Raw genomic sequence first — 15,684 nt, 5'->3', positions numbered from 1 at the left:
CCACTGGGTTTGTGGCAATTTGTTCCAGCAGCCCCAGAAAACGAATACAGCTGGGGGGACAGGTCTGGGCTGCACCTCGGGCTCTGGCCACCGTGTTCCCCAGGATCCCACCCACACACTCACCTCAGCAGCATCCCCATCCCTGGAGAGCTGAGATTGGAGGCCCCGGAGTGGGAAGGATTTAGTCTTGAAGGACCATCTTGTCCTGAGAGGGCTTCCCCAGGCTCCAGAGAGTTGCCAAAGGAAACAGGTGAAGGCAAGAGGAGGAAGAGTGGGAGGTAGGAGACTGGCGGAGTGTTGGAGGCACTGGGGAGGGGAGCCTGGTGTTGACATTGTAGAGGAATGACTGACTGGGAGTCCCTCTGTGTGGGAGCCACGTCAGCTCCATGTCAAGAAGTTAATGGGGAGGGCCCGTGTCCAGCCATGCCCATCCAGTGGCCTCCCACATCTTAAGGCCCGGGGTTGGGGGGCCCCACAACTGGTCTCTGATCATGTCCAAAGTGTCAGGTGGCCGTGGTGACCAGGAAGCCTGCTCAAGGAACTGAGGCCTTAGGCACTGAGTTTTAGGAGAGCGAAACCTGGGCTGCAAGCAGAGCCCTAGGAATCAGCTACGCTGGGACATTGGGCACCCAGACCAGGGTCCTCCGATCCAATCAAACTCTCCTCTTCCTTCTCCACCCTCAGGCCAGGGGTCCCACCCCTTCTCACAAGTTCGTCTCTGCCATGCACAGTGTCAGTCCTTCGACCTAAGAAAACCCCCAGAGGCCCAGTGCATTTCCTATCCACATCCTAGGCTGAGGGAAGGCTTGTTGCTCTGGCGCCAACGGGATGAGCAGAGAGCTGGAGTCGATTGGTGCTGGGCTGGGCGGATGGAGGGGGCTGCCAGCGGGAACGGGGTAGCCCAGCAAGACGTGAACGTGGCAGAGAAAGAGGCCTTCCACACCAGTGTGGGGCCACCGAGGAAGTGCGCATGTGCACATAGATACCACATTTGCAGTCCCCGGTCCAAAGTCTGTTCTTGGGGACAGAGAGAGGAGTAGGAGGGACTCATCCCGCAGAGGATGGGCCTGGGGCCAGAAGTCAAAGGACCGCCCTCCCACCCCCCAGCCCCCTCCAACAACACCATCTCTCTCCTCTTTGAGCCTCAGTCTTCTCATTTTTAATGGCAGGGCTATATTAGTTGATCTCTGAGCAGCTTGTGTTCCAGAGAGAACAACCCCTCCCCCAAAACACCACACACACACACACACACACACACACTGAGTTCAATCTTTTGCCACCACCCAAGAGCTGGTCCCCTCCCCTTGGCATCCCCTGCAACCAACCTCTTCCTCTCTCCTGCCCAGGATCCTCACTTCTCCTCAGGACTCCAGCATTCCCCCCACCCCACTGGCCAAGGCAGCTTCCCCATCCAGCCCCCCAAGCCTCACTCCCAGCCGGAAGCAGCAGCTCAGGATGACTGTATGGATGTGCCCACAACAGCCAGGCCCACCAGGCATGGCAGGAAGCAGCAGGTATCCTGATGCAACTTAAAAGAGTCAGGCCTGAGGTCATGGCTGCTCCTTGGCAATAGAGAAAACCCTAGAAACATGAAGTGGGTGCAGTGATAGCTGGAGGGGAGGAGCAGGTTCTGTGCTGTGGGAGTCATCCATTGAGCAAGGAACCGAGGTGTAAGGGAGGAACAGAGGAAGCCCTGGAATGGGAAGCCACCATTCCGAGAGAGCTCCACCACCGGCTGAAGCTACGCTGGGACATTGGGCACCCAGACCAGGGTCCCCCGATCCGATCAAACTCTCCTCTTCCTTCTCCACCCTCAGGCCAGGGGTCCCAGCCCGGGGTGGTCCCCCTCACCCAGTGCAGCCTAGGCATCCCTCCCCTCCTCCACTTCCAGGAGACTGGTCCTCCATATCCTTCTCCTCCTCTTCTCCAGACCCCAGGCCAGCTTCTGTCACTCCACTCCCAGCATCATCTCTGCCCCACTGGTGCTGGAACCATCCATGCAATGAGCTCAGTGCTCCTGAGACCATGTCTATCCTCTCCAGATCCCCTCTGTCCACCCTCAAAACTGCAGGGTGCCCAGTGTGGCCCTGGGAAGGGGAGGGTTCCTCCTCTTAGCCCTTATAGTATCAGCTTGGAGGATCAACATGCCTGGTTCATAGGGCTCATCCACCTGGCCTGTGCCCCCCAAGGAATCCTGCTAGGAAAATCCCATCTTGCTCACGAGACACTCTCACCTGTAAGGCATAGTTATGGCCTGGCAGATGCGGTGACCCCCAACACCCCCCCCCACACACACACACACAAGCATGGATTTGTTAATAGGTACAGATCCCACTGAGGAGTAGTGTCATGCCATGTCACCTGAGATTAGATACCTTGGGCCAGGCTCCTGCAGAAAGCCAAGTGCGGCCGTGGAATCTGGATGCCAGATGCACCTGCTGGGAAGAGGAGGAGCAAACTTGGAGAGAAGGCTGCAGGGACACTGGGGCAGCCCAGAAAGCAATTCTGGGCAAATTAGAAAAATGCCCCTTCCGCAAAGCCCTTCACTGCCATGTGATGGAAAATTGCCTTAATGGTTCCATACATCTTTGTTGATTATAGAGTTGTGCAGTGCACAACCTACACAACAGTAACGGGTGGCCCTGAAGGACGGAGAAGGCTCCAGCCTGGCAGACCTGTGTCCCGTCCAATATCACTGTGAGCTCTTAGAGGAGTTATGAACCCCTCCTCAGCGTAATTTTTTGATTTGGAAAACGGCGGTGATGGCTTTCGGGCCTAAGGGATGGTCTGCCTTCAGGACGAAATGAGATTATGGATGCAAAGCTCTGCTAGGCCTGAAGTAAGGGGCCCCGTGATGGTGGACATGGCAACAAGAACAGGAGCCGCCGACACACGGGAGGAAAAGAGGGGTCGGCTGTTCCCGGACAGGGGACGGGTTTCACTAGCTTGCGGAGTAGTCGTTCTAACTAGAAATACCCGGTCCCGTGGAACCAGGGTGCCACGGCCCACGTCGCCACGGCGGGCGGCCCCTCCGCGGGCTAACGCCGTCGGGGGGCTCACACGGGGTCCCCTCCCTGTTCGCGGACCCTGCCGCCGCCGCCAGCTCGCTTCCCGGGGCCCCGGGGGAGGCCCGGGCGGAACCCGCGTCCGCGCACCGCAGCGCCACCTGGAGCCCAGGAGCGCGAGGTGACGGGCCGCGCGGGTCTCCCGGCTCGGCGGCCGTCCTGCCGTCGTCCCACCCCGAGCGTGGTGCCTTCGGGCCGGGCCTCTCGCCCCCTGCAGCCGCCGGACCGAGGGAGGAGGCCGGGGAGAGACCCCCGGACGGCCAGGGTCCCCGGGCTTGTGGGGTGACGTCACGGGGTTGGGCGGGTGGCCAGGTCTGGCACGCACTGCCCTCATTGTGTGCCCGTCCTCCCTCTTACTCAGCGACTTCAGGGTAAAGTGCAAATTCCTTCAGTTTCCAGCTTTATATCCCCTCTGCCACCGGATGGGAGTCCTCAGCCCCCCAGGGCTGGAGCCTTCGACTACCCGAAGTGCCTTCCATGACTTTCCCCCAGGGCAGCCTCTGGTGCTCGGACCTCCCCCCAACCCCAAACTCATTTCAGGTTAAAATATAGTTCCCAGGCCTCACCTCAATCCCTGGCTTTGAGGCCAGGAATCTGTATTTTTAACAAGCCCCCAGGTGATTTTGACGTGTCCTTCAGAACCTGACGGTCTGCATTCCCAAAGTGGCAGTGATTCTCAAACTTCATCTGTCTCCTTAAAACAGTTTGCTGGGCCCTGCCCTGGGAGTTTCTGTTTCAGTGGGTCTGGGGTAGGGTCTGAGAGTCTGCATTTCTGCCAGCTTCCGGGGCGCTGCTGGTCTGGGACCGCATCCTGAGAACCACTTCTCCAATATAGTTAGAAGAGCTATTCACCTGTTGCCACTTCCCTAGGTACCAAGCCCTGTGCAAGACACTTCACATTCCTACAGCCACGTGAAATAAATAGTTACCGTATTTTCTGGATAAGGAAAGTAAGGTTCAGAAAGGTTCACTCACTTGTCCAAGGTCACACAGCCAGGAAGGACAGGATTTGAACCCAAGTGTTTCTGAGCTGGCCCCGCCTCCTGTGAACTGCTAATTACCTGCTCCCAGGGGCTTGGTCTGGCTCTAGAAGTCAAGCCGGCACCCCTTGAAGCCAGAGAAGGTACTCGATGGGGCTTTGAAGTCCCCCTCCCACACGGCCCTGGGTTCAGGGGACTGACTCTGCTCGGTGCCAGGTTCTTTGCGCAGAGAGCTCACGGAGAGGGGACAGGGAAGCCAACCTGTGGTGTGTGCTGACCCCTCCTTCCTTTGCTCGCATTCATACTGGGAGTGGACGATCCTCTGGCTTCTCCCTGGTTGGCTCCAGAGTTTCCAGAACATTCACCAGGGAACAGGAGAAGGGAAGGACACCAGAGGATGATGGAGGCAGGGCTGCTGGGTCCCGAGAGGAGAAAGGAGGGGACATTGTCGCACAAGGGCCTGGGGAACCTGTCAATGCTGCCTGGAGCTGTTGTCTCAACAGGGCCTGAGTAGCACCCTGTCCTCAGGGGCTGTGGATGGGCTGGAGAAGCGAGCAGGTAGAGGACAATGTGTGTGGCAGGGGAAAGAACGAGTCTGGATGGGCTTTTAGGGATGAGGAGGGTTCTCCCCCGTGACTTCCTACTCGTGTCTATTTCACACCCAGTCCTTCTGGACAGTCCTTATTCTCCCCTGCCTCTCCCTTACAGCCCCCAGCTTTGTGCTTCGCCCTGCTTGCCTGTGGGTCTTAAAGATCTTCTTGGGAAGGGGAGCCCAGTCAGGGAGCCAAAGGCAGGACCCCAAAGGGAGTGAGTCTGAACCCTGAGGCCTGAACCCTGAAGCCCATGCTGAACTCATCGAGCGGACAGGCCAGGACCAAGCAGTGCATTCCCTACCCCAAACATCCACTGAGCACTTCTGCATGCCAGACTCTGTGCTGAGGTAAGCCCTGGGACACGGCCCAGGGGACAGGGTGGGCAGGGACTCCGGGAAGGCGTCTCTGAGGTAGCTGGAGAAGCAGCAGCTCTGAAGGAGGATGGAGAGCAAGCCAGGCGAAGAATGTGGGGGAACTACTTCCAAAACTGAAGAATCAGCATTTGCAAAGGCCCAGGGGGGTTAGAGGAAATAAATGGAAACCAGCCAAGCGCCGTGGAAGTGACAGCACAGACAAACCTGGAGAGATGAGGTCAGGCAGGTGGGCAGGGACCCCAGCCAGGAACTGAGGTAAGGAGATTGGATTTCATCCTAACTGCTACAAGACACCCCGGAAAGGTCTTACATGGAGACACGCTGCGCTCCGAGTTACACCACAAGGATCTCTCTGACCCCATAAAAAATTTCAAAACTCGGGACACCTGGGTGGATCAGTCGGTGAAGCGTCTGCCTTCGGCTCAGGTCATGATCTCGGGGTCCTGGGATTGAGCCCCGCATCAGGCTCCCTGCTCGGCGGGGAGTCTGCTTCTCCCTCTGCTTGTGCTCGCTCTCTCTGACAAATAAATATATAAAATCTTTAAAAAAAAACGTCAAAACTCTATCTGTATGGTAAAAACCTCACACCTGTTAGAATGTCTGTCATCAGACAAGAAATAAGTGTTGGTGAGGATGTGGAGAAAAGAGAGCATTATTTATAATGGCGTTACTTACAAGCTCATTGGTGGATGAATAAAGAAACTGTATATATATGTATAATGGAATATTATTCATCCATAAAAAAAGGAAATCCTGCTGTTTGTGACCACATGGATGGACCTTAAGGGCATCCTGCTAAGTAAAATAAGTCAGGCAGAGAAAGGCAGATACCATAAGATCTCACCTCGATAATGAATAATTTTTTAAAAACAAAGTATATATGCCAAGTAATTTTTGTAAAGATTTCACTTCTACGTGGGAAAACTGGATATTATTTCTGATGACTGCATTCCAATCCACATTATTCCAAAATAAAAAGTTAAAAGAAAAAACAGAGGACTGTGTTAAAACCTCAGCAACTCATATCCCAGAAAGGGTTAACACCCTTTCTATATCCAGAGCTTCTAGATATCAATAAGAAATAATAATAAAAGCAAGCATGTCTACAGCACATAATACGTGGCAAGGACTGTTCTAAGTTTTTTTCTGTGCCTTAATTCATACAATCCTCACAACATCCCTGCATTACCTCCGTTTTGCTGCTGAGGTGACTGAGGCACAGAGGGGTTAAGCAACTTGCCCAAGGCCATATAGCTAGTAAGTGGTAGAGCCGGGACTCAAAACCTGGGAGTCTGGCTCCAGAGGGCAGGCTCTTAAACTCTGTATTGAACTACGTGGGCCTCTAGAAAAGACCCATAACCCAGTTGAAAAAGTGTCAGAGCATATAAACAATAAAGGAAAAACAGCTGGCTCTTAAACTTGGAGGGGAGAGAGAAAGCCGGCGAAGGGTGCTTCGGACCCCCTGCATCCCGGGGACCGGCCTTCTTAGGGCCTTCTCCGCCCCAGCTTGAGCCAGCCGCGGCCACACCTCAGTTGTGCACTCCTCCTTCAACACAAAACACCAAGCCTGTCTTGCAAAACCTGCCCCTCTACAGCCACTCACCCCGGGAGGCACTGAGGGAAAGGGAAATAGGAAGAAGTCCATGACTCAGCTATGGCAGGGACACAGACCCGAGCATCCCCGGTGAGGTGGGCAGACAGGTGTGGGGTGGGTGGGCTCCGCTTTTGAGACAAAGAGGACCGAGAAGGAAAGAGGAGATCCCTACCCTTGGTCCATTTCCCCCTCAGAGATCTTAACAGGCTGGCTGCCCAGCACCCCCAGAATGACCCAAGGAGCAGATAGGTGCCTCCAGCAAAGGGGCAGACAGCATTACCAGCCCTCTAGTTAATCTCGGTCTTGCCACTCCTGAGGGGGAAGACAGGAACAGGTCAAAATTTAGCCACCGATACCCGCAAGTGCACACAGGCGCGTGCTTCTGCACACACGCCCTGTCTGCGCGTCCGAGAATAACTGAGGCCGAAGCCTTCAGCCTTCAGGCCTGGGTCCAGCCCCTGGTGGGGCTCGGTCAGGGCTGGCTCCCCCCCAGCGGTCAGATAGGAGAGCAGATGAGGCCAAAAGGGAGGGGGTGACGCGGGTCAAGAGAAGACCCGCTGTCCAGGGCTGAGACTTTGTTTCTGGGTTCAAGGGCTTAAACCAAGAATGTTTTCCCTGGGTCGACCCTCTTCCCGGCAGCTTTGGGCTGTTAGGTGGTGGGGTTGAGGGGAGCTGAAGGCACCATGTGTCCCCAACCCTGAAGACTATGTGGTGGATAAAGGGAGCCCAGGGCTCAAACCAGAACCCCCGGAAGCTGGCAGGGAGCAGAACCATTTGCTTCAACCCATTATTTTATTTGAAGAGCCCAAGGCCCAGTAGCAGCAATACTGAGTCCAGAACCAAGGGCTTTTGGACTCTCTGTCAAGTGCTCTTCCTGCTACTCGCTGCACATGGCATTTCTGGTCACTTCCAAAATGGCGTGGCATCCAAAACACAGCTGGTCGGAGTGTGCCTCCCACAGACTAGGTGAACGTTTACTTTGTTTTATTCAGTACTGTTTTAGGCCATGGGGATAGAAACCGTACACCGTACGTCGTAACCATCATCATACTCCTAGCAGCTAACATGTACTGAGTCCTTGTGTTGTGCTGAGCATCATTTCCTTCATTCTCACGACAACCCAGTGATACAGGTACTACTTACTACTTTCCCCATTTTACAGATGAGGAAACCAAGGCTCAGAGAGGTTAGCCGATTTACCCAAGGTTACACATCCAGAAAGTGTTAGTTCAAATCGCTTCCCATGCTCTTCACGACTATACTGCACTGCCTCCCAAGTATACTGGCCAATAAGGAAATATAATTTCAGATACTGTTAAGTACTACACGAAGACAAAGCATGGCAAGAGGCAGAGGATGGCCAGGACAGTGGGTCTCTCTTGATTTCTAAGTCAGGCCATCAGGGAAAGGGTTCGGGAAGACACGTGGCGACATTTGCACAGAATCCAGACCGGCAAGGAGCCCACGGTGCCAAGATCTGAGAGAAGGGCATTTTAGACAAAAGGAACAGTATGGATTTTTTTCCAAGAAGGATGGAAAACTATTGGAAGGTTTCAGCAAGGGTATGACATGTTTTGCTGTGTGGTGGAGCCGGACAAAAGATTTGACATTTTCAGGCCATCAGATGATGGTGGAGGAGAAGGGGAGATGGGGCAGAGAGCGAGGGCATCTGGGACCAGCACTCTCATGTTGCTCCCCACATTCCTAGGGCCCCTCTCTTTTGAAAATAAAGGAGGACTCTGGTCCCAACTCAGCCCACCCATAGCCCTACTGCTTTGGCCTCATGAAGTCGAGCAGCTTTGGGGGAGAGGTGCCTGAGGTCTGATGGGGATGGGAGGGGAGGGTGTCCAAGGTGGGAGTTTTTCACAAGACTGTCATCAGGAGGCAGATTTCTGCAGGGGTCACTCTGTCCTCTACTTCTTTCTACCAGGAGAGGGCTGGGGTGAGTAAGCATCCTTCTCTGTAAATCACTACCCCGGGGAGATTCCTTATACTTCCCTCCCAGTTGGAAAGTTCCTCCCCAGGCCCCACCACAGGCCTTGCCTAGGGCTCTGGGCTGGATTACTTAGGATGGGGAGGAAGGAGGCCACCTGGGTGCACGGAGACATCTAGGAAAAGCAAGGTCTGTGGACTTCTCTTCCATCCCACCCCCCTCTCTCCTACAAGTCTCCATTCCCCTGCTTGGCCAAGCCCAGACAGGACTCCATCATGTCTGGGGAGGGAGGGAGCGATGGGAGGTGCCAACAGCTCCCTTGGCTGCGGGCTGAACTCACCTTCTTCCTTTCCTCCCCTCCCACTCCCAAGATGCTAAAGAAGCCAAAGAAAAATGAAGGCAGTATTCCCTCCCATAAGCCCCCAGCTTCCAGCCTGGATTGGCTCCTGGGCCTGTAGCTACTTGCAAGGCTATTTACCAGTGACCCTCCAGGCCACCCTTAACCCTACCCCACCATCCTCCCACTGAAAACCTTAAGGTCCCCAATCGGAAGAGGAGCCTGTCTCTAAGGACTTGGGAGGGGCTGCTCACGCAGTGAAGCACCTTCCAGCCTCTGGACACCCGGGGACACAGACCCTGCACCAATGCCATTGGGCCCCAGAATGGTTCCCGGCACACAGGCAGAGGTGAGGAATAATTGGTGATTGAAAGCCCCAGAAATGAGCCACTGTGTATCCGCCTGTTTTGACTCCCCACCCGAACAGTCTTTGCCTTCATGCCAAACTCAAGACACATTCCCAGTGAAGCCATTTCATGTACTGAACACCTGCAGTGTAACGTGTATGTGTGCGTGTAACATGTATGTTACATGTCCAGTGTGAGCTAGACTCATCAGTTGGATCAATGAAAGCTACATGATCTTATTAAACATGACCTTTCTGTCCCTCGGTTTTCTCCTCCAAGAAACGGAAGCAGTTAATACTTCATCACAAAGCTGTTGTGAGAATTACTTAGAAGGAGACCTAAAAGTAGTCACAGTAGGAGCTTAATGAGCGGTGACTGGTATTCCGTTGGCTGGCAAGGTTGAGGTGCAGTGGACAGCTAATAGGCTCAGGGTAGCAGGACTATAGGGCTGGGCAGCCTGGTGCAGTTCCCGACTTTTGGGAAAGGCAACCCGGATTCCCAGCAAGGGGGCCCAAACTCTTCCAGAGCAGTGAGGGGTGAGGAGGGGGTTCTGGGGGGAGGCGAGTAGTTTGCTGACTTCTCTAGGGAATTGGGTGCTTCCAACAATCCGTCCCCTTTGCTCACTACCCCAGCTTTGCTCACGCCCACCACCTGCTTGCTATTCGCACCAACTCCCCGAGCCAGACCCAGCAGCACAACGAGCCGCACCCTTCCTCCTCCTCCCCCTCTCCCTCTCTCCCCCTTCCCCGGGGCCTCTGCTGGCATCCCTTCCTCCTTCCCCACCGCACCCCCAAGCCCTGTGGACACTGAAATGCCCTAATTTTGCAGACTTTGTGAAATATCTCTGCTTTTCCTTGGGGAGCCACCGCTGCGCCTCCGTGTGGCCGGGCAAGAGGGCGGACTAAGTCCGAGAGGGGTCTCCCCTCGTGTTGCCTCCCGTCCCCCAACCTCCTCCAAAACACCACGGCCTCCCGCCGAGCCTGCCCCCGACCCGCACCCCCCCGCTCCAACTCCCCAGGAGCCAGGCCGACACCCTCACCCGCAGCAGCACGGTCGGCTCTCGGGCGCAGCCGCGCGGCCCCAGCCCCGCCCCCGGCGCCTCCCGGAACCCTGGGAGTTGTAGTTTTCGGCCGCTCTCGGCGAGGGCGCGGCCAGCAGGGCCTGCGAGCCTAACCCACCGATGCGGGTCCGGCTGCCGCCGCCGCGTGGGTCTTCAGACCCACTGACCTCGCTATGCGGGAGCCCCAGAGGGCCAGAGGGGCGGGGCAGTGGGCAGTTCCAGCAGGTCTCGTTTGTTCAAGTCCCTCAACCTCTGCAAAACGCCCGTCTTTGTAGGATTGCCAGGGAGAGCATGGGCTCAGGACCTGGGAGGCGCCACGTATCTTCACTAAAGGGGTTCTGCTGCGGACAGGATGCCCGGAGTTGCTGGCCTGGCAGAGTTGCCAAAGGCAATCAGTCCCTGGAAGTGGGTTTGGGCCCAGGGGGCCCTGGACATGGGGATCCCCCCCAAGCCCCCAAGTTACTCCCACACATGTTTGGGCCAGCCCGAGGTGCCCCGCCCTGCCCCACCCAAGTTCCCCTCATTGCCTCTGGCTATCCACAAACAGACTATATTTACTCCGAAATATCTGATATTTATTTCCCAACATTTGGATAATATTTTTTTTTTTTAAATAAATTGAATAAACGGAATGAAGGGGAATAAGTGGGACCCCAGGCCTGGACTTGGGCTCCCGATGAGAGGTGACAGTATGAAAACTTCTCCTCACCCACAACTCCTGGCCTGCTGCCCTAACCTCTCCTATCAACCTTACCTAAGAGTGAGGTGGGGCTTTTTGGAGGATGTGGGGCTCCCCCCTAGAGGGGACTCCGGGCATCCTGTTTCAGGCCCTGAACTGTGTCAGGTTGGGGGCCAGTGTGGACCCGGATGTGGCGCCGCCTCCGCCTCTCCTGCCTGCGAGCAAGCTGCTGTAGCTGTTTCCGGATGGCCCACAATATTAGGTGCACTTCCCGCAGCATCTCAGCCTCCGGCGTCTCCAGAGGGGACCCAGGCCTCATCTGGGAGGAAATGGAGGTAGAACTCACAGAGGACTACAATAGAGAGAGAGAGAAGATGTGCACACGTAAATAGCTTCATCTAGGGAGAAATCAGGGATACAACCACTGCCAGATGAACAGCAAAGGCTTTTCTAGAGCCAACTCCTCCAGTCAGGCCTAGCTCAGGCACCGCCTCCTTCAGGAAGCCTTCCCAGGCTGCATTAGGTGTTCTTTGTCTCTACCCTTGTGTTTGCCTCAACATTTGGCATGACATCTGCTCTTTGTTCTGCAGACCTGTTTTCAACACTAGAATTCGAGCTCCTGAAAGACAGGCACCATGTCTCACACATCTTTGAGTCCTCACTAGGGTTTCCGGGAGATTGTGTTAAAATGAAGGGCAGGGTTGGGGTGCCTGGGTGGCTCGGTCCGTTAAGCCTTCAGCTCAGGTCATGATCCCAGGGTTCTGGGATCAAGCCCCATGTGGGGCTCCCTGCTCAGCGGGGAGTCTGCTTGTCCCTCTCCCTCTGCCCCCCACCCCAGCTGTGCTCTCTCTCTCTCAAATAAATAAATAATCTTAAAAAAAAAAATGGGGCGCCTGGTGGTTCAGTCATTAAGCGTCTGCCTTCGGCTCAGGTCATGATCCCGGGGTCCTGGGATTGAGTCCCACGTCGGGCTCCCTGCTCGGCGGGAAGCCTCTTCTCCCTCTCCCACTCCCCCTGCTTGTGTTCCCTCTCTTCACTGTGTCTCTGTCAAATAAATAAAATCTTAAAAAAAAAAAAATTAAGGTCAGAATGGCCCCCTGACCTCCATCTTCAGTCCAGAGCTCCCTCCGCATCTCCAGGCCTGTATATCTCACTGTCTCCTAGGTATCTCCATGCAAATATTCCACCAACATCTCAACTCATCTTGTCCCAATGCCCTCAACTCATCACTTGCTCCCCTAAGTCTGCTCTTGTTCCTTCATTCTCCAACGAAGTGAATGGCTCCAGCCCGCTCTGACTTCTGTCTCTCTCTCCCCCTTCACTGTCATCCAATCAACCAGCTGGTACAACAATTCTACCTCTTAAATACCCTGCCTCTCCTCTTGTCCTTTTCTGACCCGCCCATCACAGGGTGCCAAGTGAACTTTTTATTAGTGCTGTAATACTTCATTCAAGGCCAAAATAAGTTGGTTTGGTAGCGATCTAGACACTTCCCTTTTTAAAATTACGTTTCTGACTTTGAGATAATTGTAGTCAGATGCAGTTGTGAGAAATACTAGAGTCCTCGTATGCTCTTTACCCAATTTCCCCCAATAGTAAAATCTTGCGAAACTATAATATTGAATCATGGTCAGAATAATGACACCAATACAATTCACTGATCTTATTCACATGTCCCCCTTTGCTTGCACTCAGTTGTGTGTGTATTAAATTCTACCCAATTTTATCTCACATACGCAGGTTCATGTCGCCAACTGCCACAGTCAACACACAGAACATTTCCATCATCACAAGAATTCCTCATTCCTTTTATAACAACCTACCTGCTAACCCCCAACCCCTAGACCCCGGCAATCACTAAACCACTAATCAAGTCTCCAGTTCTATAATTTTGCTATTTTAAGAGTGGTATATAATATAAATAGAATCATTTTATATATATATTATATATATTATATATATATAATATTGGTTGGGGATTAGTTGTTTTCACTCCGCATAATTCCGGAGACTCATCTAAGTTGTTGGGTGCATCAATAATTTGTTTCTTTTTAAGGCTGAGAAGTATTCCAAGGTATGGAGACATCACAGTTTAACCATTCACCCACTGAAGGACGTTTGGATTGGTTTTGGCTATTACAAATAAAGCTGCTCTGAACATTCACGTGGAGATTTTTGTGTGAACATAAAGTTTCATTTATCTAGGATAAATGCCAAGAGTATGACTGCTTGGCATATGATGATTACAAGTTTAGTTTTATAAGAAACTACCAAACTGGGGCGCCTGGGTGGCTCAATTGGTTAAGCATCTGCCTTCAGCTCAGGTCATGGTGTTGGGGGCCTGTGATCGAGCCCCGCATCGGGTTCCCTGCTCAGCGGGGAGTCTGCTCCCTCTCCCTCTGAAATAAAAATTTTAAAATCTTAAAAAAAAAAAAAGAAAGAAAGACACTACCAAACTGTTTCCAGAGCGGTTACACCACAACCTATGACAGCAGGGGAGCTTTCTAAATTAAAATCTGATTGTGTCACTCCTCCGCTCAAATGTCTACAAGGGTTCCCATTGCTCTTAGGGTCAAACCCAAACTGCACAGATGGCCAACCACTCTGCCTTGTACAAGCTGACCCTTGGCCCCAGGACTGCCCAAACCCATCACGTTGGGCCGGCAACCCCCCACCCCAGCCCCCTTGCTATTCTGTCTTCATGGAATGCCCCCCTCACTTCCTTGCACCCCACTCCACCCCAAGGCAGGGCCAATCCTTCGGGTCTCAGCTTCACCGTCTCTTCTGCTAGGAAGGCCTTCCTTGACTCGCCAAGTCTGCATGAGATGCTCCTCCTCTGGGCTCCTACAGACCCCTGACCTCCCCTGTCATAGCCCTAAGACACTGAACCAACAATGCCTATGATCTTGTCTGTAGCTCCCTTAGTCTGGGTAAATCTCGTTCACCGTGTAGCCTCGATTGCCCGCCTCAGTGCCTGAGAGGCACACAAAACAAATGTCAGCCAAGTGATTGGAGCGGGGGAGGAGTCATGAGGGATCAGGGAGGGTGAAAGGACCACTGGGAACCAGGTAATAGGGTGCTCACCTTCCAGCTGCACATTTGCCAGCCACTGTGCAGGGTCGAGACCATGAGTGTGGAGACAGACTTGACAGCTGTCCAGGGCAGCTGCAGCAGGGACCGGCCCACACGTTTCTGTGCCACCTCACCCTTATCTGTTGATTTGACCAACGTGAAGGGATCAGCCACCTTGGGGGTCTCCGCCGTCTTGGAGACCTTAGCCTCTTCGCAGGGCTCAACCAACTTCAAAGTCTCAATCACCTTGGGACTCTTCTCCACCTTCACTACACTTTTCTGGGAGTCATGGTGTTCCAAGACGGTTGACTTAGCTTTGTGTTTCCAGAAGAAAACCTGAGAACCGAGACAGGGAGAGGAGAGACAAGAGAGGGGCACATGGTTGGCAAGAAGGCCATCACAGAGGGGAAGGGGCCGTGAGTGTCCCCGCCTCCCCCCGCAAATGGGTTTGTGTGACCTAGAGGTCACTGAGCAGAACCTCCCGCCCCAGCATGTCATGAGGAAGGGGCTCTCTCTGAAACTCACCCAGCGAGTAATCTTTTGCCAAATCCATCGGAAGAACCGCATTACCACAGCCATTTCTCCCAATACACGAACACCAAGCAGGGGGCAGGACAAGCATTTGGTACAAAGGGGGGAGGGGAACAGGCTGCAGGCCAGTGGCCACCACCTGAGGGGTCTCTCAGGAGCTTCAGGCACAGCCAAGAAGAAAGAAAGAGAGAATCCAGGGGGAAAGCCTTCACCGACGACTCATCCTAAGTCTTTCCTCCCCTCCCTGAGACAGGGAGAGGAGTCAAAGTGGATGAGAACTCAGAGGAAGGCAGAGTTCTAGCCCATTGTGAGAGCCTGCCTGGCCCTGACCCCAACCCCCGAGGCCCTTCCAGGACCCGCGGAGCCAATCCCTGTGCCCTCAGCCCTCCTTCCCCCAGGTCCAGGGGAGGGAAACTAAGCAGGCCTTGATGGAGGAGGGAGGGCTCCTGAGCTCCTGGTCCTCCCTGGACATTCCCCACGTATGATGTCACGTAACCAGCGGAGCGGCCCTCCCGTAGGTATTTTACCCACGAGGAAGCTGAGGTGCAGACAACACAAAGAACCTGTCATAAATCTAGGGAGCTATAGGGCGGGAAGTCCAACCTGGGGCGGCCTCCAGTATCCCACTCTTCACGGGGCCCCTTTAGTCTGGGGCCCCGGGTGCTCTGAGCGGAGGCTGCTGCTTTCCCCCCTTCCCCACTAGATGGGGTCCTTCTCCCTACCTGCCTCTGCTGCCCGGGGTGGGAGCCCAGCCCAGGCTGTCAGGGAGGGGCCCGGCTCACCCACAGGGCCGGTCCTCAGCCAGCGGAGGGTGGAAGCCACGGAGGCCGGCCAGGCCTGGCGAGGGCACCGTGTGCCCGGGGAACCTGGCCCACACCCAGCGCTGAGACAAGGGGCCCATTCAGGGCCCCCAGCCCCGCCCCCCAAGCCGCCGCCACGGGGATCCAGCCCACAGAGGGGACACACTGGGAAGCTGGGGGTGGATCCTGCACAATCACCAAAGGCCTCATTGTTTCCCTGGCCCCCACCCCCAGCACGTGGGCTGACGCCCCCCCCCCCCCCCTGCCTGCCCCTTCCCAGGACCCAGGCCGCTGACTCCCCTTTGGGCCCTTGGCGCAC

General features: G+C 54.7%; 1 protein-coding gene across 4 annotated transcripts in view; it reads right to left on the bottom strand.

The window, feature by feature from the left end:
* SPACDR (sperm acrosome developmental regulator) overlaps positions 1-15,684 on the bottom strand; it is a 24,438-nt gene extending 8,754 nt beyond the window's left edge. For 2 of the 4 annotated variants that reach the window (XR_010412012.1, XR_010412014.1), the window contains exons 1-4: positions 14,560-15,684; positions 14,047-14,370; positions 11,038-11,314; positions 2,376-2,438 (exon numbers count right to left, since the gene is read on the bottom strand). Coding sequence is in view for 1 of the 4 variants with exons in the window: in XM_045875684.3 (XP_045731640.1) it covers positions 11,081-11,314; positions 14,047-14,370; positions 14,560-14,613 (612 nt within the window). In the remaining 3 variants the exon portion in view is untranslated. Of the gene's footprint in view, positions 1-2,375; positions 2,439-10,857; positions 11,315-14,046; positions 14,371-14,559 lie in introns of those variants that run through there. The other 2 variants (XR_010412013.1, XM_045875684.3) reach the window with 2 other exon arrangements.

The sequence above is a fragment of the Mirounga angustirostris genome, unplaced genomic scaffold, assembly GCF_029215605.1.
Source record: "Mirounga angustirostris isolate CCGP_5_RB_7025 unplaced genomic scaffold, mMirAng1.0.hap1 SCAF_5, whole genome shotgun sequence".
In the NCBI taxonomy this organism is placed as follows: domain Eukaryota; kingdom Metazoa; phylum Chordata; class Mammalia; order Carnivora; family Phocidae; genus Mirounga; species Mirounga angustirostris.
The sequence above is the reverse complement of the archived record's forward strand: the minus strand, read 5'-3'. Positions and strand labels throughout refer to the sequence as shown.